At 45.5% G+C, this 27,468-nt stretch overlaps 1 protein-coding gene across 1 annotated transcript in view; it reads right to left on the reverse strand.

Moving 5' to 3' along the window:
- Window positions 1–2,873: 2,873 nt before the first annotated feature.
- tfap2c (transcription factor AP-2 gamma (activating enhancer binding protein 2 gamma)) overlaps window positions 2,874–27,468 on the reverse strand; it is an 82,770-nt gene continuing 58,175 nt past the window's right edge. The window contains exons 5-7 of the mRNA XM_068048765.1: window positions 26,769–26,887; window positions 25,179–25,320; window positions 2,874–5,413 (exon numbers count right to left, since the gene is read on the reverse strand). Of these exons, the coding sequence (XP_067904866.1) occupies window positions 5,122–5,413; window positions 25,179–25,320; window positions 26,769–26,887 (553 nt within the window). The 3' untranslated portion in view covers window positions 2,874–5,121. The remainder of the gene's footprint in view (window positions 5,414–25,178; window positions 25,321–26,768; window positions 26,888–27,468) is intronic.

The raw sequence follows: 27,468 nt of genomic DNA on the forward strand, positions 1-27,468 counted from the left end.
GCTTACCCCATGATTAATATGGAAATCTAAGGAAGTCACAATCAAACTGTACAGAGCTCTATGGAGACTGTCCCTCAAGTACTGGGTCCAGTTTTATCACTGAGACACAAGGGAGATGTTCAGATGTTGGAGACAAGGCAAATAGGAGACCTGAGGCTGAGCTATAAGGAAAGATGGGAGACACTTGGGTTTTTGAGGCATAAAAGGAGGCATCTGAGAGGTGATCTTAGAGGTGTAGAAGATGGATAAGGGAATGGAAAAGGGTAATCCAGGCTATTACTTTAAATTAAATCGCAAAAGTACATAGAAACAAAAGAACAGGAGTCTCGTCAGCCGTTGGAGCCATTCTGTTAAATAATGTCTGATCTGTATCTTAACTCCATTATCAGCCTTTGCTTCAAATTCCTTGATGCCCTTACCTAACAAAAATCTCTGTCTTGCAAGTATCAATTGACACCAATATCCACAGCCTTTTCATAGAGTTCCAGATTTTGAATACCCTTTGTGAAATAATTTCTGCATCTAACCTATCCTTTTAACTTTTTAAAGCCAATGATTAGATCCCCACTCAATCTCCTATATTTAAGGGAACACAAGCTAAGTTTTCTTGCAACCTGTCTTCATAATTTAACCCTTTAAATCCCTGCATCAAATAATAACAGTTCAAGCAGGTTTAAGCTAATAATGGCAAATTTAGGAATTGTATCAATAAATTCTTCATAAAAAAAGTCAGGAACCCTTGGAATGGACTTGTGGATAGTGAAGTGGAGGCACATTTCCTGGAAGCATTTTAGAAACAACTGGGTGTTGCTGTGGATTTTACTAACTGGATCAAGTTGGACTCAATGACCTCCCTCATCATCAACTGTTCTCACCTGGCGAGATATGGAGTGAGTGCATTTTAACCCCCCCCCCCACACCAGCCCCCTGCCTGATGGAAGTCAGAGGGGTGTGCAGTTAAAATCACCCAGGTTACTTTCCCCCCAGGAACTCTACTGTTCAAAATTGTAACCTGCTGTACTGAGCAGACAGCAAGGACAGCTGGGGTCAAAGAGGCCCAAGCAGGTAAATGTATTAACTTTTCTTGTGGGGCCAGTTGGAGCACTTAGGAAAGCTTAAGACTCTGTTGCTGCAGACTGCTTCCCTTTCCTGAAAGCAAGATCCCCCCCGCCCACGAGACCTAATGTCGGCGGGTGACCTCCGGGCCAGGCAATATTCCGGGCCAGAGGCCCAGGAGTTAAAATAGCATGGGCTTCAATTCTGCAGCAGCAGCTGAGTTTCCATCTTGCCTCTTTACCCATCCAAACAGGGAATAAATAACTAACTCAACACAGACCCAGTGATTTGAGCTGAAACACCATGGTCTGTAGAGCTGAATTATTCGAGGCTTAAATCAAACCAAATGCCAGCTTTCACTTTCACTAAAGGACAAACCAGACAGGGTGAACAAACAGTGCCTTAAATTCAGAATATCTTTATTTTTTTCTCAATTGATGTTATATTACAGGACAGAAAGACACTGAATCCACAACTTTTCAGGAGCTGCACCTAAAACATCCATTCGCTTAAAATTCACAGAAGAGATTTAAAAAATTCTCACTTCATTTACAGAAAGAAAATACCGTACAACTCACACCGAGAATAATTATTGCTTTTTCCAGAGAGTTGGGTGAGTGTTGAGGAAGAACACAGCTTTCAACTCACTGCCAGGCACTCTGCACCTCCAACACATTTAGATACCCTGTTTTATGTTTCTCGTCATTATAACTGTGCAGGAATGAATAAGGAATTATATCCTAGCTTACCCATTACCAGGAAAATACTTTTCCAAAAGAATAAGAAAACGGGAAGACTAAGCCCTATTTACAAGAGGTAAACAAATTTTTAAAAAAGGTTTTAAGGTTGCACCATATTTACATTACCCATTAAATTACACATAAATAAATATGTACATTCAGAACACTGGTTCCCTTATTACCCTATTTACCCTGTGGAGGAAACTCTCCCGCCATTTGGTGAGAAACAAGTTGTTGGCTGCCTGGAGACCACACACACACACTGCTTTTCAAGTAGATTTGTAACTGGCCAAAGACCGGCCTCTGGACCACAACAGGTGAACCGCAGGGTGAAGGCCAGATGGGAAAAGGCTCTTTGCACCCTATGAGTTGGCACATGCAGCCTTTCAGTGTATAGGTTGTAGGTCAGTTACTGTCGCGTTCAATGCTGATGCGACAACGATTGACCTGTGACCCCCATGTCCCAGGCCACGATCATGGGAGCTCTCATGCTCTAGGGTCGGTTTGACTGCCCTAGACTCCTGCTGGCCAGTCGCAAAAAGAAAAAAAAATGATGGTCACATGTCCCTGAAATTGGGCCGAAGGAGACTCTGTGAAGGTTTACAATGTTCATTTGACGTTCCTTTCTGTGCTGTTCTGGCCCAGGGGTGTTAATCCTTTTAAAATAAGCTATAAGCACCTCCTCTACAATAACAGAGAAAATTTCAGACAAACCTGTTAAGAATTAATCCAGTACCATTCCCAATTCAAGGTCTCTCCCTCTTTTTCTCTTTGCACCCTATGTGAAACTCTGCCCACAGACACAAGCAGCAGCAGAGGGGAACAGGTGAGAGGGCAATGGACGACAGTCTCGTCTCCAGAGGACAACAATTTAAGGTGATTGGCAAAAGAAGCAACAGTGACATGAGGGAAAAAACATGTTATGCAGTGAGTGGCTAGGATCTGGAATGCACTGCCTGAGTGTGGTGGGGACAGGTTCAATCCTGGCTTTAAAAAGGAAATTGGATAATTATCTGAAGAGAAAAAATTTGCAAGGTTATGATGAGAAGGTGGGGGGAGGGGGGGCGGGGACCGGGATTGTGTAAGATGCTCCTGCAGACAGCCAGCATGGACACAACAGACCGAATTACCACTTTCTATGCTGTAAACATTCTACGATTCAAAGATTTTCCACTTTCCCCCAGGTTGTGTACTAGGAGCACCACTGAGCCAATAGCGCCTCATCTGTCTCAGTGCTGTCAATTCTTTAGATCATTTGGACCCACCAGATAAATAGTTTAATTTTTAAGATTTAAGCTGCAGGTTAAAGGATGTGCAATGAAAATCACTAAAACACTTTATAAAATGGCAGGAAAACCCAGAAACACCCATTGCCATTAGCAGACAAACATTTAATAAATATGTTTGTGTAACATTCCTCAGTCTCCTATTTTCACCAGCCGTTGATCAGTTTGTTTTAACAGGTTAATGCTTAGTATGAACCTGTCAAGTACGGGTCTTGCCTGCCAATATTTTCATCAGTAATTTCTAGGCTCAAGCTCAAAAACATTGATTTTTTTCTAATTTCTTAGCTGCACTCACTTGTGGAATAAACATTAATTAAAAAGATCAAACCCATTTCAAAGATCTGAGCAGCAGAGCCAGTGACATGGAATCGAAGAAACCATTGTCCTTCCGATACACTGACACCCTATGCTGTCCATAGACTTGGGCATCTCACATACCTGGCCCAGATAGAGCTTTCAAATTAAACAGAGCTTCATTTACTTTTCAAAAAAATATTCAATTAAGCTTGTTTCAAATGGGACATCTCCATAGCTAGCCAAAAATGTCTTTAAAATGGGATTAAACTGACACCCGTTTGAATCCCAGTTCGATAACACGAGTCTGGAATGTACTCAGCTGAAAGAACCTCATCACATCCACACTCCAACTCCCCGTGATGGGCTGTACGTGCAATTAAGTTGTGAAAAAAAACTTTTGAGTCCCTGAATAAAGCACAGCAGTAGATTCTCCACAGGGATTGTTCAAGTTCAGTGGCCTTTGCGTTATGTAGTGAGCAGAAGATCTAAGGAAGCATTGAAGGTTAAAACCATCCTTTTGTACCTGCATGGATCAGAGATTCAATTGACACTTTCAGCAGTTTGAATCCTGCTCCTGTCAAAAATACAAGTCCGACCTGCTCAATCTGCATCATCTACTTCAGAGCTCACAGATGATCGCTGGTCATTAGAGGTTAATCATTGGTAAATCGAGAGCATGAAACATATTGACTCCTTTCCAGCATGTTTTTATGTACATGCTTCAGCCTAACTAGGTAACACCTGTGTATTGACATCTAAATCTGCGATCCGGTCCGAGATGATAATGATGCAACAAAGTGTAGGCATCAGAGCGTTGATTTCTGAGCTCAGACAGCAATGTGAGCAGCCCCAGGACATGGACAGGGAGTCATTGATTATTGGTACCCATTGTAAGGGCTGGGACCATTTGCAGTCTTTCAACCTATGACCCCTAGGCAGACTGATCATTCCATCTTCCTTGACCTATGACCCCTAGGCAGAATGATCATTCCATCTTCCTTGAGGCTACTGTCATGTCTAGCTGTGCGCTATTGGCAGAGCTGGGAATCCGTCTGCTTCTCTGGTTATCTGGTGAGAAACAACAAGGAGCTGCTATTGGAAGCCAGCTATCCCAGCATGCACAATGCAAGTGAAAGGGCCCTATTGAAACTAAAGAGCCTTTTGTTTTATGAAGCTATTAGTCCTGCTTTTTTTCTACTCCCTTAAAAGAAGTGCTCAGGCCCCACTCATCAACTCGGGATGGTACGTTTGAAACCAAGAGCTCACAAGCTGTCAACATGGATTCTGATGTCATCACTCTGTGGCAACGGTGTGTTGGGAGCCTTCTGTGCGTTGGGGAGTGGGGATAGAATATAGCTTGGCATTTCACCTCTGACAAGCTGGTGAATAGCAATCATCTAGATACCATTGACACTGCAAAGGAGGCCAGTCTGTTTCATCAACTCTCACTCTGGCAAAAATGACCACCGGCCCAGGGTCTCAATTGGAAACCTGATGACAAAGCATGTACACTCTGAAGGAGCCGGTTGTATTTGATATTTGGTATATGAATAAAACGGTTGGTCCTGGAGTAGTAGTGCAGATCTGCAGTCTTCATGATGCACAGGAGGTATCAGCCAGCACCTTACCGTCGGGTGCCATTGTGCTTTTCTGTTTTGTTGGGTGTTGACCATGTTTGGATAGTCCCAGATGCCAAGGGGGCGGGTGAGAGGGTTAAAGTTCACAAGGTCATGGCCAGCGGCTCATTTCCTGTGCTTCTCATCTTTGTCCACGATTTTGTTGGGGTTGTCCTGTGGGCTCTGGCCACTGCTGCTAGTCATGTACATTTTGTCCAGGGCCCTCACTGCTTCGTTCAGGTAATTCTGCAGTGAGGTCATGGCAGCACAGATGGCCGGGCTCCCGAAGCCATGCGTGATGAGGCTGAAGTGGGTCAGGCAGCCCTGAATGCCAGGTTCCAGGATTGGGCCGGGCCGGGCGTTGCCCAAGGGAGACCGGTCCTGGGTCAGCATGTCGGTGAACTCCTTGAAGATTTGCCTGGAAACATAACAGAAAAAAAAGATGTTCACTCATGCAAGGCTAAGCAGTAGAAACAGGTTTCCCACAAATGATTGCATTATATAGAATGTACTGCACTGAAACAGGTCTTTCAGCCCAACAAGTCTGTGCCAATATTTATGCTGCACATGAACCTCCTTCCACCTTATCAACATACCCTTTCTCCCCAATAGAAAATAATATATAATTATATAGTTATAGTTACATAATTATATAGTTCCAAGTTCCTGACGTGAAACTATATCGCCGTCCCTTCACTGTCACTGGGTCAAGATTCTGGAATTCCCTTCTAACAGCACTGTGGGTGTACCTACCCCACATGGACTGCAGCAGTTCAAGAAGGCAGCTCACCACCACCTTCTCAAGGGCAATTAGGGATGGGCAATAAATGCTGGCCTAGTCAGCAATGCCATGAATGAATAAAAAAACAAAGTGCTGGAAATATTCAGCAGGTCTGGCAGCATCTGTGGAGAGAGAAGCAGAGTTAACGTTTCAAGCTTATGACCTTTCATCAGAACTGGCAAAGATTAGAACCTTCCTCCCTCATCCAGCTTCACCTTAAATGCATCGACGTTATTTTCCTCAACTACTCCTTGTGCTAATTAGAGATGAGGGAGACCATTTTGCCCATCTCGGTTATGCCATCCAGAGACAGCCTAAAGTAAACCCCCCCCCCCCCCCACAATGCAGCATCCATTTGTTTCTTAAAAGATTCCACGGTTTTCACCTCCACTGCTCTGTATGGGACTCTGTTCCACAAGTTGATCATGGTGTGGGAAAAATGTCCAAATAATCAATCCTAAATTTACATTAGTTGTTTAAACCATTCTCCCTACCCAAATCTCACAATTTAAAAGTAATATTCTAGATTAAACATTTACCATCTTATACACTTCTATAAGATCATGGGGGAAAAAATTAGATTAACACACATGCATTCATTTTGCATTCCTTCATGCAAACTTTGTGCCATCTGCTTATTTAAATGATTGCAGCATGTAGCCAGCGTTAAGTGGTTGCATGACTGAGTACGGGGCAAGAGGCTAGAATGAGTTCGAACTAGCCTGCACTACTTAAAGCCAGCCTACACCTCAAAGAGGAGATGCGTTTTGGTCGGGACAAGTGTTGGATTTGACCTGGGAAAGAGTGAGGAATGACACACATGGCAGACTGCATGCTCCAATGTTCTCTGACACAGCACTGGAGGCTTTGGTGCAGGAGCTGGACAGGAGGAAAGAGGTCCTCGGGGCCAGGAGGCCCTGCAGACAAACTCTGAGAAGGGAGTGGGTGTGGATAGCCGGACAGGTCAATGCCAGCAGTGTAGCCCCAAGGACCTAGTTGCAGTGCTGAGAGAAGCTCATTGACCCCAAGATCAGTCAAGATCAGTGAATACATCTTCAAATGCCATATATCTTTACAACGGCCCCAGTAGCTTCTCAATGCACCACACCTCCATCACTCACCTATTATCAATCATGATTCATACCTAAAAGCCATTGCTTCACATCACCCTCAAACGCTTAGCACTACAGCAAACCTCCCGTTTCCATCTCACAGCTTGCACATACTGCCAGCTATTCAATGATTGCCACATCACCCAAACACATTGTGCAACACTCACGGACACACGTCTGTCTCTCTTGCAGGAAAAGGTGGCTCACAACCAAATGCAGCATCAGCCAATGGGCAGGTGACAAGCACCAGTATCTGCTGACCACCTGCCTTGTAACTCCAGTGCACAACCCAACTACACATGGGCAACATGCATCTAAGAGGAGCCATCCTGCTACACAGAATGCCATTGAACAGACCATTGGGGTGTTTAAGCAACACTTCCACTGCCTGGACTAAACTGGAGGAGCCCTGCAGTATTCTCCAAAGCACATGCCACAATTTGTCATGGTCTGTTGCATCCTGCACATCCTCAGCATCATGAAGACATCGCTCTTGCCACTAGGTATTCAGTGAACAGCTGAGGAGGAGGAGGAGGAGGAAGAGGGGGAGGGGGAGGAGGCAACCAACACATTCTCTTTCTGGTTGGGCTGTCCGTGATCGACTGATCAAACTATGGTACTAGTAGACACAACCCCAATTCCTCATTCAATGATAGTCCCACACCTTAACAGCAAGCTGTTATAGACCATCACAAGGGGGAATGGTAACTACAGCACCATAACAGAGCAAGTGGTGGGAGCAGAACCCTTGAAGTGAGAATCTGGCCTTCACCAGATGCAACACTGCTCCTTGTAAACTTTACCCAACTTTAAATGGGAGTACAAACCCCAAAACACTTTTACTAACTCATCAACAGCCAGCAGAAATCAATCAGCAACCAACCTGAAAGTAGTTGATGATCCTTTAAATAGCGCTGGTGGGAAGGGTCCTTCCTGCTGCTGAACACATGTTCAGCTGTGCGAGGTTAAGCAAGGGCATTAGCTGGAGCCTTGAGCTTGAAAATAGCACTGCTACAGTTAAATCAGCGCTACACACACAATATTGATCTACCTGCTGTGCATACTTCTGGCAGAAGCTCCGAACACCCGTGCTATGCCTTCACCAACATGACATCCAGCACAACCCATATTGGAAGTGTGTACACATGGTGCAGATGCCATTTTGCACACAAAATGGTACCCATAGCACCAAAACTACAGGTGCTACAGAACAGAGTTTTGCAGTCAATATCTGGTACCCGTATCTGAGACTGAAATGTTCAGTGCCCGACAAACTAGAGCAGGGCTTCACATTAATCTGAAGGACAACCAACACTCAAACAACTCCACCGTACAACATGCTTACATTTTCCTATGAAGCATTGTAACGTTTGGAGAGAACACATTATCAGGAAACAAACACACGTGATGCAGTTGATAAATTGTGAACTTTATTCTTCCTATTTGTTCTCAGTCCTCTCCTGAAGATGCCGACTCTCATCGGGGTATGCTCCATGGGTGACAGCAGCCACCATAGTCTCCCCTAAGTGGCCATGACCTAGGCAGTGTAAGTCAGTGGGCTGTTCCACTACAAAAGGTTTCACAACTGAGTCCAAATCATGTCCTCAGCAGATATCCATGTACTGGATCCTGGTCAGGAACAGGGACTCTGGCTAGCTTTCCTCTTTCCAATTTGCTATGCCTCCTGTTTTAGTTGATTTTGACCTTCACTTCCTGGGTGATAATCTGGGAGGGTTCACCTCTCCCATTTTGTAGTACTCATCCAGTTTTCATCCCATCAGCCAGCAGATCAGTTCTGTCTGTAAACTCTTCTGGGTCTCTATCCAAATCACTGATACATAGTGAGCAGAAGTCCCAAAGCAGAACCCTGTGGGACACCACTGGCCACTTCCAACCACACTGGAAAAACTGCCCTCAATCCCTACTTTGTTTCTTCCCTTCTAACCAGTCTTCAGTCTAATTTACTACACACTCTACCCAGATTTCCTTACCCCTTGATTTTCTCCAGCAGTTTCCTCTGTGTTATCTTGTCAAAGGATTTCTGGATGTTTATGTACATCACATCCATCATATCTATCATCTCCTCAAAGTTAGCAGCCTGGAACCAGGCTTGTTACTTTGGTGACTTGAACTGTTAGTCATTCAAAGTCAAGTGCACTGAGATGGCTAACTCAATGCAGGCCCCTTCTAATACTTATGCTTCTGAAAATACAATCACAACCAACATGGGACAAAATGTACTTGAGTGAAGAAATAACCCGTCCAGCCCATTCCTCTCCTCCCTCAATGTCTGAGTGGAGATGTAGACAATCAGGTTTTCTATCGAGTCCTGTTGACCAAGAAGACCCATGTTCAATCAGTGTGCTGTGCTCCGTTGATGGATTTCAGCAGAGAGTGATGGGGTTGAAGACAAAAACACAGCCAACTGTATAACTGCAGTCTTCCAGCCCAGTCTCTTAGGTACCAGTCTATGACCCAGTGCCTGGAGAATAACTCAAGAACATAAAGAACCATTGACAATCTCAACATTTTTTGAACAGATGTTTGAAATAATGAACCGAGCATTGATTAGTGGAGAGTATAGAAAATTATATGCAGTCATTATGCATCCTACAATCCCAAACCACAGTGACGTCGGCCAGAGTTAAAGGCCTTGCACATTCCTCAGGATTTCCTGGTTTAAACAGTGAAAACCACAACACTAAATTCCAGGGCTCAGTCTGCCACCGGGCTCACATCTTCCAGCTGATGTCGTCAACTACAACTTTAAACCGTCTTAAGTTAAACCTTTCTTAGCAATGCTCTTGACAGCCAAGCCCTTCTTCGTCAGTACGAACCCAAACACTAACACAAACATACATTTTCACCTTTGCTGATTGGATAGTAACCTGGTAGACTATCTGCTCCCTTTTTAGAATCAGTCTGCTTCCTGTTCTATTCATTTCTATAAAGGGCAAGTGATTATTCCGGCAGATTAGTGATCAGGTGGCAAAGATTAAAAGCAACCCCATTGTGTTTTGAGTGTCAGCTTGACTCAGTTGGTTGCACTCTCAGAAGGCCATGAGTTCAAACCTCACTCCAAGATTTAAGTACCAGAGCTCACACTCTCAGCACTGTACATAGGGAGCACTGTGTAATCAGAGACACTGCCTTTCATCTGAGATGAGATATCAAACTGAGGTTCCCGGTTTCTGCCGACCTGCTCAGCTGGAGGGTAAAGATTTCATTGCACCTGTTACGACCAGGTGAGAAAGGGGTCTACGGTTCCCTCTCAGCCTTCACCTGGTCTTACCATAACAGGGTTTAATTTTTAAAGACACTGTGTTTTTAGCTCCCCCTTGTTCATTGCTTTCCAATTATAAGGCAAAGAAACCAGCACAAACAGGTTTTCTTAGGTTTAAAGAAGAAAGGTTAAAATTTATTAAACTTAAACTCTAATTCGGTTAACGTTTACGGATACACAATGCGCCCACGCTAGCATGCATACGTGATACACACATGCAGATAGAGACAGAAAAGAGCAGAAGAAAATAAAGTGGAAAAGTGTGAGGCAATATCTGAAGAGTTTTTGTTACGGTTCTTCAAGCTCACTGTAGAGTCCTTGATTGTCGGTAGATCTTGCTCTTCGTTGGGGCCCAGTATTCTTCTAAACCTTGTTCACTGTAGGAGACCTTTCTCTCTTGGGGTGCACGTGTCTTCAGTGGATTTGGAGTTCCATGAGAAAGATAGGGAGAGCCAGACAGGAGAGGTCTTCTTCAGTCCAGGAGCATACTGCAGTCTCTCTGTTCAAAAACCCTTTGTACAATTCAGAAAAACCAGGTTGCCAAGCAGGCTAGTCATGTGACCAGCTGGTCTGACCACATCTATTTGTGGATTCGGCCATCCCTGCAGTCATCCTGAAATTTGAGCTCTCTCACCTTCAATGTCTGGTGCTCAAAGTTCATTGTGAGTTAAATTGGATAAGGGAAGTAACCACTTTGTCTCCACAAGCACTGTCTGTTAATATGCAAATGTCTTTCCAGCCAAGGGCCTGGTGATTTCTTTTTTTACACAAGTCCTTTCTTCTCTTCAGCAACAATTTTCAAATCAATGCTAATGTGCCTCATTCTTGGCAGGTGGGGGGTCTGCATGACACACCTTTTGGAAAAAGAGCAGGAGATTTCCCCCCAGTGTGCTAGATACCATTCCTCCTTCATCCAACACCACTAAAAACAAATTATCCAGTTATTTCTCTCAGTACTGTTTGTGGGAGGTGCTGTGTGCAAATTGACTGCTGTGATTTCTTACATTGCAACAGTGACGACACTTCAAAAAGTATTTGATTGGTTGTAAAGAGCTTTGGGGTTTACTAAGGTTGCAAAGGCCCTATAGGAGTGCAAGTCTTTTTCTTTTATCAAACCGAGGCCCCAAACCAACAACCCAGGGGCCCCCACCACAACAATAACTTTTAGTGCTTTTACCACCAAAAAACATTCCAAAGCACTTCAGAAATACAAGGTAAAAAAAACACAGACCAAAAGTCAAAGAAGAAAAGATTAGGAGAAACCAAATTGGGGTCCCAGGCTATCAGAATCAGGAGAAATACCGTCTAGAAAAGCCAGTCACATTAAATGATCAAACACGGGCAGAGAGATTGTGCTACACATTAATGGATGTACCAGCATGTTTGCATGCATTTCCTCAGCCCACTATTTGCTCATTATAAATTATGGAGCTACCTCATATGAACAGCTTAGTGCACACACTTTTTTGTTTTTATATTCATGTACAGGATGTAGGCATTGCTGGAAAGGTCCTTGCTAGCTCATTACAGAGGGCAGTTAAGAGTCGACCACATTGTTCTAATTCTAAAGCCACATATAGGTCAGACCAGATAAAGATGGCAGATTTCCTTCGCTGAAGGACATACGTGAACCAGATGGGTTTTACAACAATCCAGTCGTTACAAGGTCACCATTACTGACACTAGCTTCTTTATTACAGATTTTCTTAACTAACTGAATTTAAATTCCCTAGTGGTCATGGTGGGATTTGAACTCATATCTCTGGATCATTAGGCCAAACCTCTAGATTACTAATTTAATAATAAAACTGCTATGCCATACCTGACATTTTACATTAATATCAGTAAGGGCACAACTCCAACCCTTAACCTCCATTAACACTTGCATATAAGGGTAACTGTTGGCTGCTGCTGTTCTCACACTCATGGTTGACACATTCCTGTGTAATTTTAACTCAGGCATTAACCAGTTGAACTCCAATGTTAAGATAAGGCAAAGATTGATTGATTGGATTGTCAGAATGTGATTAGACACTGTCCACCCACTCAAGCTGTTTAAAATGTAGCAATAGGCATCCATCTGTCTCAGAAGATAATGGGCTGCGTCTGTATCACTTTTGAGTTGAACATCGTCTAATGTGGCTGCAGAGGCCGACTCGTGAGTGGCACTCCCTTCCACAGCTGGCAGATAAATATCATTAGCCCAAGGTTGACTGATGTTTTTTCCTTCTACCAGGCTCTCTTTTCCACCAGTCATTTTTTTCCATCCTCTGCTTTTTCCACACTCTGACTGACTGCCATTCTCCAGGAACTCCAGTCAGCAGCAAGGACTTCCCATGCATCGATACTAACCAGGGTCAACTTGAGGTCTTGCTTGTAGACTTCCTTGTTTCGCAGACACGGGAGACCTGTTGGTGTCGTGCTGACAGTAAGCTCGCAGTGGAGCATGTCTTTGGGGATGCGGCCGTCATCCATTCAGCTCACATGACCCAGCCAACAGAGTCGCTGCTGACTCAAAAGGGCAAACATGCTGGGGATCCCTGCACGCTGGTGTACCTCCGTATTTGGCACTCTGTCCTGTCAGGAGATGCCCAATATCCATCTGAGGCAGTGGAGGTGGAAGCTGGTCAGCCGCTTTTCTTGGCTTGCATAAGTTGTCCATGCTTCTCTACTGCAAAGCAGGGTACTGAGAACACAAACCTGGTACACGCCGAGCTCTGTATTTTCAGTTAGATTGCTGTTGGTCCACAGTCGTTTGAGACGACAGCTGCAGCCTTGGCAATCTGGTGCTGATTTCAGCATCAAAGGACAGATTGTTGATCCATGGTATGTGAAGCTGTCGATAACCTCCAAAGTGAAATTATCACGTTGATGGAAGGTTTTGTCTCTACGTCTTGGCCCATAACTTTGATCTTCCTGATGCTGATCGTCAGTCCAAACTCCTTACAGGCCAGGAAGAACTGATCTATAAGCTGCTGCAAGTGAACTTCATAATGGGATATCAGTGCAGCGTCATCAGCAAACAGCAACTCACAGACTAGGACTTTACAGAGTTTGGTCTTGAAACACAGTCTTGCCAAGTAAAACAGCTTGCTGTCAGCTCTGGTATGCAGGTGGACACCCCCATTTGAGTCACCAAAAGCATCAATAGCAGGAATATGCCAAAGAGAATTGGCGCCAGGACGCAGCCCTGCTTTACCCCGCTGCCAATCTTGAAAGTGTCTGATGTTGCTCCATTGTAACTGATGGAACTGTGCATGTTCTCGTGGAAAGAGATGATGCCCAGGAGGGCAGCCTATTTTCCGTAGCAGTTTGAAGAGTCTGTCTCTGCTGACAAGATCGATGGCCATGTTGAGCTCTACTATGGTGGGCTCACTGTCCAGCTCTTCCATGACAGGAAAGTCTGGAATGGCGCTGAGAGCTTCTTCAGCAACAACATCCTCCGTTGTAGAGTTCGAGGTAATGCTCCACCCACCTTTCCATTTGCTTACTAGGTTCAGTGATGATCACCCCTGTCTTTGTCTTCTAGGGAGTTGATTTAGTTACTGGTGGCCTGTTGCTTTCTTAATTCCTTCATACAACCCTCTAGCATCCCCTGATTCAGCAGCAGATTGTATGCTGTTGCAGAGTTTCAACCAATATTGATTGGCGCAGTGCCGAGTGGCCTACTGAGACTTGTTTCTGGCAGCTCTGAGCACATCACGGTTTTATTTGCTGGGGTCCTGCCTGTAGTTCATGAGCCCTCTTCTCTTACGTTGCAGTAACTGGCTCCATTTCAGTCCATTAAGCCCCAAACGCGTACTAGTGAGTATAGAAATAGGAAAATACACCAGATGAATGCGTGGCTGGAGAGATGGTGCAGGAGGGAGGGTTTCAGATTTCTGGGGCATTGGGGCTGGTTCTGGGGAAGGTGAGACCTGTACAAGCCGGAGGTCCTGCACCTGAACAGGACTGGGACAAATATCTTTGCAGGAATGTTTGCTCATGCTGTTGGAGATGGTTTAAACTAGATTGGCAGGGGGATGGGAACCTGAGGGCAGTATCAGATAGGACAAATTCAGGCAGGGAACGGGAGGCAGCAAATTAGCAAGAGACTCTGAAAGACAGAAGAAGCAAAGGTTAAAAAGTGTACAGCACAGGAATTTGGCAGTGTTAAAAGGTATTTAAATGTAAGGAGTATAGTAAATAAAGCTGACGAGCTGAGGGCATAGATAGACACAGGGCAGCATGATATCATAGCTATAATGGAAACTTGGCTTAAAGAGGGGCAAAAATGGCAGCTCAACATCCCTGGATAAAGAGTTTTCAGGCAGGATAGAGAGGGGGATAAAAAAGGAGGGGGTGTAGCATTATTGGTTAAAGAATCAATTCCAGCTGTGAGGAGGGATGATATGCTAAATGAATCATCAAATAAGGCCATTTGGGTTGAGCTCAGAAATAAAAAAGGGGCAGCCACATTACTAGGAGTGTACTACAGAACCCGAAATAGTGAGATAGAAGAGAAATATATAAGCAAATTTCTGAGTGCAAAAACTATAGGGCAATAATAGTTGGGGATTTCAACTACCCCAATATCAACCAGGATACAAACAGTGTGAAGTGAACAGAGGGGACAAAATTCTTGAACTGTATTCAAGAACATTTTTAGCCAGCACGTAACAAGCCCAACGAGAGGGGATGCAATTCCTGATTTAAGAAATGAAGCTGGGCAAGTGGATGAAGTAGCAGGGGGTGACCATTTTGGAGATAGCGACCATAATAGTTAGATTTAGCATTATTACGGAAAAGGATAAAGCAGGGGTGAAAGTTCTAAATATGGGAAAGGCAAATATTATGACACTGAGAAGTGACCTGTCGAAAGTGGACTGGATACAGCTACTTGAAGGAAAATCAGTGACAAACCAGTGGGAGGCATTCAAAAGTGAGATTCTACAAGCACAGTGTAGACATGTCCCCACAAAGATAAAGGGTGGTACTGCCAAATCTAGAGCGCCCTGGTTATCTAGAAGCATACAGGGTAAGATAAAGCAGAAAAAGAAAGTTTATGACCGTTACAAAAAACTTAATACTTTAGAAAGCCGAGAGGAGTATAGCAAGTGCAGGGGTGAAGTAGAAAAGGAAATTAGGAAAGCAAAGAGAGAAGGTGAAAAAATATTAGCAGATAAAATCAAGGAAAACCCAAAGATGATTAATCAGTACATTAAGAGCAAGAGGATTACTAAGGAAAGGGTAGGGCCTGTCCGAGATGTACAAGGTAATTTATGCGTAGATGCAGAAGATGTGGGCAGGGTTCTTAATGAATGCTTTGTCTCTGTCTTCACAAAGGAGAGGATTGATCCAGACATTGTAGTTAAAGAGGAGGAGTGTGAAATATTAGATACGATAAGCATAATGAGAAGTACGAGATCCGTGAAAGTGGATAAACCACCAGGGCCGGATGGATTGTATCCCAGGCTTTTAAAGGAAGCCAGGAAGGAAATAGCAGATGCTCTGAGGATCATCGTCAAATCCTCACCAGATACAGGTTAGGTACCAGAGGATTGGAGGTCTGCAAGCTTTGTACCATTGTTTAAAAAGGGAGCGAGGGATAGACCAAATAATTATAGGCCTGTCAGTCTGGGCAAATTATTAGAATTGATTCTGAGAGATAGCATAAACTGTCACTTAGAAAGGCATGGATCAATCAGGGTTAGTCAGCATGGATGTGTTAAGGGAAAGTCGAGTCTTACTAACTTAACTGAATTTTTTGAGGAAGTAACAAGGAGGATTGATGAGGGTAGTGCAGTGGATGTGGTCTACATGTATTTTAGTAAGGCCTTTGACAAGGTCCCACATGGCAGACTATCAGAAAAGTAAAAGGCCATGGGATTCAGAGGAATGTGGCAAGTTGGATCCAAAATTGGCTCAGTGACAGGAAACAAAGGGTAATGGTCGACAGATGTTTTTGAAAATGGAAGGAGGTTTCCAGTGGCATTCCATAGGGCTCAGTGTTGGGTCCTTTGTTGCTTGTGGCATACGTTAATGATTTGGACTTAAATGTGGGAGTCATGAGTGGGAAATTTGCAGATGACTCATAAATTGGTCGTGTAGTTGATAGTGAAGAGGATAGCTGTAGACTCCAGAATGATATCAATGGTTGGTCGAGTGGGCGGAAAAGTGGCAAATGGAATTCAATCCGGGGCAGTATGAGGTAATGCATTTTGGGAGGGTAAACAAAGCAAGGGAATACACAATAAACAGGAGGAGATTGAGAGGGGTAGAAGAAGTGAGAGACCTTGGAGTGCATGTCCACAGGTCCCTGAAGGTGGCAGGACAGGTAGATACAGTGGTGAAGAAGGCATATGGAATCCTTTCCATTAGTGGCCGAGGTATCTATGATTCTATAGAATACAAAAGCAGGGATGTAATGCTGGAAACGTATAAAATACTGGTTAGGCCACAGCTGGAGTATTGCGTACAGTTCTGGTCACCACATTACAGGAAGGTCATAATTGCTCTGGAGAGAGTACAGAGGAGATTTACAAGAATGTTGTAGGGCTTGAAAATTGCAGCTATGAGGAAAGATTGGATAGGCTAGGGTTGTTTTCCTTAGAACAGAGGAGGCTGAGGGGTGACTTAATTGAGGTGTACAAACTTATGAGGGGCCTAGATAGAGTAGACAGGAAGGACCTGTTTCCCTTAGCAGAGAGGTCAATTACCAGGGAGCACAGATTTAAGATGACTGGTAGAAGGATAGGGGACACGAGGAAAAACTTTTTCACCCAGAGGGTGGTAGGTGTCTGGAATTCACTGCCCGGATTGGTGGTGGAGGCAGAAACCCTCAACTCATCTAAAAAAGGTACCTGGACCTGCACCTGACATGCTGTAACCTGCAAGGCTATGGACCAGGTGCAGAGTAGGTGGGATTAGATTGAGCAGCTAGTTTTTTCCAACGGCACAGACATGATGGGCTGAATGGCCTCTTTCTGTGCCGTAACTTTTCCACAGTTCAAACCAGTCAGCGTTGCTCCAATCTCTTTTCCTGTTCACAGCGAGTGTAGTTATATATGGCGACTTGCAGATGATCCCACTTTGACACTGCACTGAGGCCTTGGGCATTGTTGTCCAAAAGAGCCTGATCGGGAATGTTGAGGAACTCCAGGGTCCTTTTTGGGTCAGTGGTGTGGCATGTGCTGATGCGAGAATGATGTCTTTTGGAGTGCTGTAGCTTCCTTGTCTGAAGCCCGACCTTGCTACACATCAGGGAGTGGTCAGTATCACAGACAGCACTGTAATAGCTGTGAGTGATGAGAGTGGTACGTCTGGTGATAGGATCTCGCTGTTGCCATTGGTGTGATCTCAGATGTCATCAGGACACCTTGTGGCACGGCTTGACCTGGAAGTAGCTGTTCATCACAGAGTCCATGGTAATGACATAGCTCCAGCAACCTCTGTCCATTTTCATTCATCTTGACAATCCCCTGGTGCCCTGTGCACGTCGGCCAAGCTGTGTAGTCGGTACCCACGCTTGCATTGAGGTCCCCTCAAAGATACAGTCCCTCGGTGCTGGGAATTCTACTGATGGTAGTGTCAAGTGTCTCATAGAACTGATCCTTGGCATCTGGGGTAGAGGTGAGTGTTGGGGCATAGATGCACATGAGATTAACTGGGCCCGCAATTGTTGACAAGTGAGGAGTGCTGAACCTTTTGTGGTGGATTCAGTCATCACATGTAGCCTGTTTTTTTACTGTGAAACCCACTCCATGCTCACGAGTTGCCTCTTGGGTTTTCCCCTGCCAGAAGAAGGTGTAGTATTTCTCTGAGGGATCCACTTTGAACGAGCCTAGTTTCTTGCAGCACAGCAATATCCACATTGAGCCTTGTGAGTTCTTTGTCGATCACAGCTGTCTTGTGTGTGTCATCAACCTGCAGAAGGTTGTCGGTAAGGCCAGAACACCTGATCTTTACGTTCCAGCTTGCGATGCGAAGGACTGGTGTCTTCTTTGTTGAGTTTGTCTTGCCTGGTGTATAGATTATCAACCTGCCTGTTGAGAGATGACTCTCTAAGCTCCAAGCACCCATTGAAGCAAGCAGGTCGTGGCAGGACAGCACCTAACTAACTGGGGGCTGCCTAGCTTGGAACGGCTGGTAGCTGTCCAACGAGACTCGATGATCTCTCCCACCGTTGGAAGTAATCCCTGGTGCTCATACTCTACACCAAATCGAGCAAGAGCTTATAATTGGTAACTGTTGCTTCCCGTGTTGTGCCAACATTTAACCACGTAGCTGGAGTGTCCTCTCCAGGGTGCGGGCCTGGGCAAATAGTATGGAGACTCTGAGTTGCTCAAGCACCTGAACCCCCTCTAGGCATTGCTACTGTTGTCCAAAAGGAAAGGAAATAAAGTACTGTTTGGAACCAGTTCTGCTGCAGGATTGTCAGGTAAGCTGCCTGATAAGTAACAGGTAACCACCTACAGGACTCCACTCTGGATTTTCTGTCAGGGTTTGCTCCCTTAGCCTTCTTCTCTGCAGAGACACCCACAAGGCAGTGCGGCTGTTTATCCATAGCTGGGGATCTGTTTCTTGGCACCAGGGCAGAACCACATGCCAGTGGGATGGCATGCCATGCAGCTGGGCGCCAGGCCTCCCAGTAACCCACAACCACCCAGGGATAAAACCCCCAACAACTCAGGGATGGAGCCCTCAACAACCTGTTGACAAAACTCCAATGACCCAGGGACAAACCCCCAGCATTCCCCACCTCCCCCCCGACTCCCTGCAACAATCACAACCTCCTAGCTCCCCAAACTCCAATCCCATTGCACAGGTCCGCCCCCACAACCCAGGGCCAGGAGGCACGCCCACACCCCCCCCGCCCATTGAGGGCAAGGGGGCACGCCCCGTCCTCACTCTGACCCCCCCAGGGCCAGGGGGCACGCCCCAGCCCCCCCCCCCCACTCCCAAGAGCCAGGAGGCACGCCCACACCCTCCGCCCCTCAAGGGCCAGGGGGCATGACCCGCCCCACCCCGCGCCCCCCCCCCAGGGCCAGGAGGTACGCCCCCACCCCCAGGAGGCACACCCCACCCCACACCCCCCCACCAGGGCCAGGAGGCATGCCCCACACTCCCCGCACCCCCCAGGGCCAGGAGGTACACCCCCATCCCCACGGCCAGGAGGCATGCCCCACCCCGCAGCCCCCCCCAGGGCCAGGAGGCATGGCCCCCCCCGCCAGTGCCAGAAGGCACACCCTCGCACTTCCACCCCCTCCAGGGCCAGGAAGCATGGCCCCGCCCCCCCTCCCACAGGACCCAGGCAAGCAACCTCCGCCACGCCCTCTTTGTGCAGGCTGAGCTCATTGTGCGGAGGCAACATGGTGACCTATGGGGAGATCATCACGCACAGGTTGCCGACATGAACTCTTCCAATGCCTGAAGGTGAGGCAAGTGAGGGTGATTCTTGCCGAACATAGACCTGGGATATCTCGGGGAAGAAGCACATGGTTTTACTTTCTTTCTTTTGGGCCTCCTTATCTCGAGAGACAATGGATACGTGCCTGGAGGTGGTCAGTGGTGTGTGGAGCAGCGCCTGGAGTGGCTATAAAGGCCAATTCTAGAGTGACAGACTCTTCCACAGGTGCTGCAGAGAAATTTGTTTGTCGGGGCTGTTACACAGTTGGCTCTCCCCTTGCGCCTCTGTCTTTTTTCCTGCCAACTACTAAGTCTCTTCGACTCGCCACATTTTAGCCCTGTCTTTATGGCTGCCTGCCAGCTCTGGCGAACGCTGGTAACTGACTCCCACGACTTGTGATCAATGTCACAGGATTTCATGTCGCGTTTGCAGACGTCTTTAAAGCGGAGACATGGACGGCCGGTGGGTCTGATACCAGTGGCGAGCTCGCTGTACAAGGTGTCTTTGGGGATCCTGCCATCTTCCATGCGGCTCACATGGCCAAGCCATCTCAAGCGCCGCTGACTCAGTAGTATGTACAAGCTGGGGATGTTGGCCGCCTCGAGGACTTCTGTGTTGGAGATACGGTCCTGCCACCTGATGCCAAGTATTCTCCGGAGGCAGCGAAGATGGAATGAATTGAGACGTCGCTCTTGGCTGACATACGTTGTCCAGGCCTCGCTGCCATAGAGCAAGGTACTGAGGACACAGGCCTGATACACTCGGACTTTTGTGTTCCGTGTCAGTGCGCCATTTTCCCACACTCTCTTGGCCAGTCTGGACATAGCAGTGGAAGCCTTTCTGCATCGAGAGACAGGTTACTGGTGATAGTTGAGCCTAGGTAGGTGAACTCTTGAACCACTTCCAGAGCGTGGGCGCCAATATTGATGGATGGAGCATTTCTGACGTCCTGCCCCATGATGTTCGTTTTCTTGAGGCTGATGGTTAGGCCAAATTCATTGCAGGCAGCCACAAACCTGTCGATGAGACTCTGCAGGCACTCTTCAGTGTGAGATGTTAAAGCAGCATCGTCAGCAAAGAGGAGTTCCCTGATGAGGACTTTCCGTACTTTGGACTTCGCTCTTAGACGGGCATCATACTTAGGTATCATTATAAGCTGCAGATCAGGAGAGATGGTCACTGATGGTGAGACGGTCTGAGGGGAGGTTAGGATCAACAGAAGGGAAGCTGAAGCCTTCTTTGAGGAGTCTAATGAAATATCAAATGACAAAAAAGAAAGCCTCATCACACAGACTGGTTTGTCTCTGCACATTTGTACCACCCCTGCGCTACATGGTTTGAAGGAACGTTTCTTCTTTCAGATCAAAAGAATGTTCTTGAAGAATGTTCTTCAAAAGAAGTCAAAGAATGGGGGAAGCTTTTGCTGGTAATATCACTGAACAGATGGTGGGTACTGTAAGCAGGATATTGTTGTACCATCCAAAACCAATTAAAGCAGGGTAGATAGGAATATTGAATGAGCTAGCAAACAAGAGTTTCTAAGAGGAGTACCACACGCACACAGCTTCAGGCTGAATCAACTCTTTTTGGAAGATCTGCAGGGCCTGAACTGTGCTGTGATTTGATGGAGGCGAACTTGGTGAAGTGAGTGAATCAGCCTCAAGAGGGTCTCATTTTAACACCATTCCATTTGTGAGGAAGAATCCTTTTGTATTCCTGGGACTCTGACACCCTCGGGCACACTCTTGCCATGCTTTCTTTCCTGTTTGCCTCGTTGTGCCAGTGTGCCTATTTAATATAAACATCCAGCCACGGTCTTTTTCTGTGGGAACTTCCCCAGCTGCTGACAGATTTCACGAAAGGGACCCCCATCTCTGCCAAGTTTTGGAGCTATCCGTCAGAAACTAGCTGACAGTACTTCCCCATAACAAGACAGTACCGGAACCTTACCACACTTCTTCATTTACTGCTTGATTTATCATTGCAACAGCATCGTTTCGACTTTGTGTGAATGTGTGAAACAAGTGATAGTAAATCAGGAGCCTTTACTAATCGCTCCCATTTTCCATTTAAAAATGGGGAGAAATGCAACATTGTCTACCGATTCACTATCATCTGTTTCACAAAAAGTCATGATTGCCTCCATCTAGTCAAAGTGTAGAGTCTTTGATAGAATTGCTGCTAGGTTCGATCCTTTACTCAGCAATAAAAAGACCGTGCACACACGAGCGAGTACGCAGACACACACATACAAATGTGAGCAGCGGACACAAACGAGTACAATTCACACACGAGCGAGTATGTGAGCACACACGCAAACAAATACACACACTGCAGCGAGTACATGCAGCCACTGGCAACACACCCAGACTCCAGACTTTGTGAAAGGCCATGACCAAGAAGACGGTTATACACAATTTGATTACTAAACCAAATTAGGAGTCAGGAATAATTTTAATTTGTCAAAAAAATGTTGCTAGCAATGCTGCTGTAATCAGGCCTGTGCACACACATCCAACTGCAAAACTGCACAGGCAGCCAGAGTGAGGGAAAACAAATACCTCAGCCCACTTGGCATAGAACTAAGTCAAAGATGCCCATTAGCATGGAACTCATGCTCACTTTATAGAGACAATATTCCACTATTCCATCCTTACAGTTTGGAGTGTGCTTCACACATCAGTGGAAGTGGATGCCTCCTGGCAATCAGCTTTTAATCTCTTGTCTGCACATTGACCAAGATGAATCTTAGATAATTGGTCAAACTGCAAGGAGTAGGCTCAGGATGAGGGAGGGATTTCAGACAGAGGATGTAAGAGAAGTTAGGCTGTTGGAGATAACTACCTAATTCAGTCCAACACAGGCAACTAAAGATCATGCATTCATGACATCAGGAAGTTCCAAAACACTTTACAGCCAATGAAGTGCTTTTGAAGGGGAGTCACTGTGGTAACGTAGGAGACTCAGCAGCCAATTTAGCAATAAGCTCCCAAAAACAACAGATAACAGTTAATCTCTTGCAGGCGTTAGTTGAGGGATAAATATTGACCAGAACATTGGAGAGAACACCCCCGCTTTTATTTGAAATAGTGCCATGGGATCTTTTACAACCAAGTGAGAGGGCAGACAGGGCCTCAGTTTAACATCTCATCTGAAAGACAGCACCTTTGGCAGTGCAGCACTTCCTCAGTACTACACTGGAGTGTCAGCTTTGATTATGTGCTGAAGTCTCTGGAATGTGGCTTGAACCCAAGATCTTCTGTCTGAGCCAAAGCTGAGAACCAGCATCGAACATAACAGCACCAACTGGCCATCTCATCACATGTAAAAATTCCAACATATACACCATCAGCGCCAAGACAATGGCACTTAGTGGCAATGGTGCTTCTTACATTTTACCATTCTGAAGAAATGGTCATCTGGCCTCAATAAAGACATAGAATCATTTTCCATCCCTCACACTATACCTCAAAACTGGATTTTTTTTTAGATGGTGGCTCCATCACCCCAAAGCCTTCAACAACAAATGAGAGACTTCCCAATAACTCAGTGGTGAACCATTCACCTTAACAGACCAGGAATCCCCAAGTTCAATCCCTACTCTGCTAGAACAGTACCTGGACACTCCCAAATCTTTCAATTACCGCTGGGTTAGGGAGTTGGAAAGAGACCAGCCAGGGCTCCTGCTCGCTGTCACTATCCAGTGGCTCCTGCTGGGAGTGTAAGTTAAGTGAGGGCAGGAACAAGGTCATAGAGTCATAGAGTTATACAGCACAGAAACAGGCCCTTCAGCCCATTGTGTCTGTGCCGGCCATCAAGCACCTATCTATTCGAATCCCATTTTCCAGCACTTACACGTAGCCTTGTATGCTATGGTGTTTCAAGTGCTCATCTAAATACTTCTTAAATGTTGTGAGGGTTCCTGCCTCTACCACCCCTTCAGGCAGTGTGTTCCAGATTCCAACCAGTCTCACTATGAAAAAATGTTTCCTCAAATCCTCTCTAAACCTCCTGCCCCTTACCTTAAATCTATGCCCCCTGGTTATTGACCCCTCCGCTAAGGGGAAAAGTTTCTTCCTATCTACCCTATCTATGCTCCTCATAATTTTGTATACCTCAATCAGGTCCCCCCTCAGCCTTCTCTGCTTTAAGGAAAACAACCCTAGCATATCCAGTCTCTCTTCATAGCTGAAATGTTCCAGCCCAGGCAACATCCTGGTGATTCTCCTCTGCACCATCAGCTGTGACACTGCAGAATGGCCGAGGAATTTCAAAGAAAGAAAGATACCCATTTCAAAAAGTTACAAAAAACAACTTTCAGACACTATGACACCAGTCCACGTCTGTGGTGAAGTTGAGATAGTTGCTAATGGACGTGCTATCAAGTCTCCTACTGACTGTAGGAATGGGTACATGCCAACTGTTTTCAGCCCTGTTCATGTTACTGGTATCAGTTTAGCTAATTTTAATCTCCCTGAAGATGCCCACCATCCACCATGGCTCACCTACCCCACATGTTGTGACTTCAGTGAGTCCCAAATCAGGCACCAGCACTGGCTGCCTGGAAAGAGGGGCTAAAAAAGCTGAATATCATGTGAAAAGCAATTAACTGGCATGTATAGGAATTTATCAGACCGACAGTGCGAGGGAACTGAATGAAGGCACGGTACTGTTGTGTTTGTGACTTTCTACTGATTTGAATTCAGGGAGCCACTGCTGGCTGGCTGGATGGAGTGCATCACTGGGTGTGGTACTGAGTCGTACCAATTCACACTCAACGTATATTGAGTGACCACACCCCCTGAGCAAAACCAGAAAGTGAGTTCTTTCAAAAAATAACATTTGTGACATGTGGTGAGTGTAGTGTGCTTGGAAGGTACAGGTGACTTTTGACCTATGGTTCCCAAAGCTCTCCACCACTGGGGCTTTCCTCACCTCACGTCTGGCTGTGTTATAGACTAATTGATGGAGATCGATTACTATAATTAGTCAACAATTCCTTTATCATTGCATCATGTGACTACCAGGATGGTAGAAGAACAAGATGGACCTTGATCATTTCTCATTTAGCAATTCCTATATTCCTACGCTCGATATCCATCATTCTAGTTTTCAGCTGCATAAACATGGAATCATACAGCACATTGTGTCTGTGGTTACAAGTATATATTTAATCCACATTTGAAGCTTACTGCTTCCACCACCTTTTCAGGCAGTGTATTCCAGATCACTCATGGTGTAAAAAAACCAATTGCTCCTCATCCTCCCTCAGATTCTTTTGCCAACCATCTTAAATCTATCCCTTGTTTACCCACTCTCCTGCCAGTGATAACAGCTTCTCCTTAATTACTCCATTAAAATCATTCATAACCAGTGTTTTCTAAAGGCTCAGCATAACTTCCTTGCTTTTGTACTCTATACCTCCGTTTATAAAGCCTACAACTCAACAAAACAAAATGGTAATGGTAGAGTAGCCAAGGGATGTTCACATTGATGAGAACAATCTCTGTTTACATATCTCTTCCCTCCCCCTCTACACCCACTTCTTCCCACGAACACTGCCTTTCACAAGACCCCAGTTGCTCCTCAGTAGCAATTCTAACAGGAGGTGAAACTTACTTTGCTGCGAGCAGCATGTTCTTCCGGCTGCCGATCTCACTGCGGTCTATATGCTGTCGAGTCAGGTATTCTGCGGCTGCTTTTGCGGGGAATTCTGTCTCACACACATAACCAAAGTCACGGGCCAGATGCACAGCTTCACCTAAAGGTAAGGTATCACATGGATTTAGCAACTCAAAGCGGGCAGCATCTACACCCACCTGATGGAGCATAATGGATGGCAGTGGAGTGACAAACACAGGAGAGCTTTGACACATCTCTTAAACATGATTCACATCCCATTCTGGAGCTGGAGAGCACCTTTGGCTTAGTGGTAGTATTCCCACCTTGGAGTCAAAAGGATTCAAACCTCACTACAGATGGTCCAGCGAGTGGAAACCAGAGCTCTGGCTCGGAATTCTGGGTGGACATCCAGCAGGATGCTTGTGTCTGGTGGCTCTGGGTATTTTATAAGGGAGCCCATAAAACTCTCCTATAAAAAACTAATCACCCAATTGTCTGGTATAAAGATGGTTACAACTATGAAAGGGGTGCTCACACCATGGCTTGTCGGCCTGTGAATCCCCCCACTACTGTACGTGTTCTCCAAAGAAAGAGTGTGAACGTACAAAAATAACATCCCCATACAGTAAACTCTATGGCAGGGACATGTGTGGGAAAAGATTATAAATGGGTAGAGTCGAGTCCACTTTAAGGGATTTATGTACAAGGAGCTTTTCTCATTCTATATTTTCTTTAAACTGTGATCACATCACATTCAGACTGATGAGTACAAAATTATGTATTTTTGGTGTCATCACCCATGTAGTATTGGTTGTAATATTCAAGTCGTTTCCGCTTGGATCTACAATGGGGATTGTTGTGTGATTGCCTTTAAGAGTGATGTCCCTTTCAGATCTTAGTATGCTAAGGAGCGAAGTACCAGTAGTCATGTGACTCCATGCCAGGTTCACTCTGCTACTGTAACACCAAGAGGCATGGCCTGTATATAGATAACTCTGTACTGTATATATTAGCTGTTTAATAAACCTGTTTGAGATCTTCAACAACCTGAACTCCACGCATCTCATTTATGTTGCATCAGACAACATTAAAAAAGCTTCTCATTACAGGGATTGCTTGGGTTGGGAATGAAACATGTCAGGGGACAATAAGCATTACAGGTTTAACATCCCTGTGTTTGTTCTGAAAATAAATCATGAGGGGAGAGAAGCAGATAAATTTTGTCTTTAATTATTTAATGTCCCAGCCTAACTTTGTGAATCTTTGGCAGTATTGGTTTCAGGTGACCTATCTGGTATTCCAAGCAACACTGGAGGGATGGGGGACAATTTTCCTTGCCTCACCTTATGTAATACAATTATAAGCCCCTTTTATAACAAATTGCCAGAACCTTCTTTCATCTCCTGCTCAGTCATTGGAACATCAATGCAAATCCTGGATAAACCACGTAAACATGGTTTCCACCAATATGATGTCTGGTGTGGAGCAACCCCGAGGAAACTCCCAGTGAATGTGATTACAACACGTCACACAGAGATTACCCTGGGCTTTCATGTCCAATTAGGGTGAAATGGAAAACTAACGTACCTTCAACTAGTGAGGTCAGCAGGGTCACATTGGCAGCTTTCCGTCTCCCAGCAGGAAGGTTTAAACCTATTTTGTCGAGCCTCTCACGTAATGATCTTCCTCCATTTTTTGACTTTGCCCTGGAGGTAAAACAATTGACAATTTTACTTTCAAAGCACGAAATTGTGTGACACATCACAAGAGAAAGGCAGTGAAGAGACAAGATTTCTCTGCTCCAGCACTATTCCAGTGTGTGTGTGCAGCAGGGTGGGACAAACACCGCCACCCAGACCAGGCTTTAATGGGACTTCACAGAAATGGCTGCATGAGCTAAACTTCTGCAGTGGTTTAAGGGGCCACCAGATTTACTGCCGAAGAAGAGGCAAATTTTAATATAACCCAGCCAATCCATTGTCCCTCATTCGATTGATGTTATTTTTGTTTCTTCTCACTGTCCCCTTGGAGAATAGTGTGAGGTAGGGGAAGGACTCATAAGCTGATTAGTAGTCTGCAACAAGGGTTCTTTCCATGGCCATAACCATCTTCATACCAACAGATGGGGTGGATGGTTCTATACAGTGGGACTGTTTCATGGGCTCCCACAAACCATAAAATGAGGGAGACCGTCCAGACTGGATATGTTGTCATCCAGAATTCAGAGCCAGAGCAGTCAATACAAGGAACAGCAACATAATCAGTCCAGCAAAAAGTTCAACATTTC

Source organism: Heterodontus francisci, chromosome 16, assembly GCF_036365525.1.
Source record: "Heterodontus francisci isolate sHetFra1 chromosome 16, sHetFra1.hap1, whole genome shotgun sequence".
Classification (NCBI taxonomy): domain Eukaryota; kingdom Metazoa; phylum Chordata; class Chondrichthyes; order Heterodontiformes; family Heterodontidae; genus Heterodontus; species Heterodontus francisci.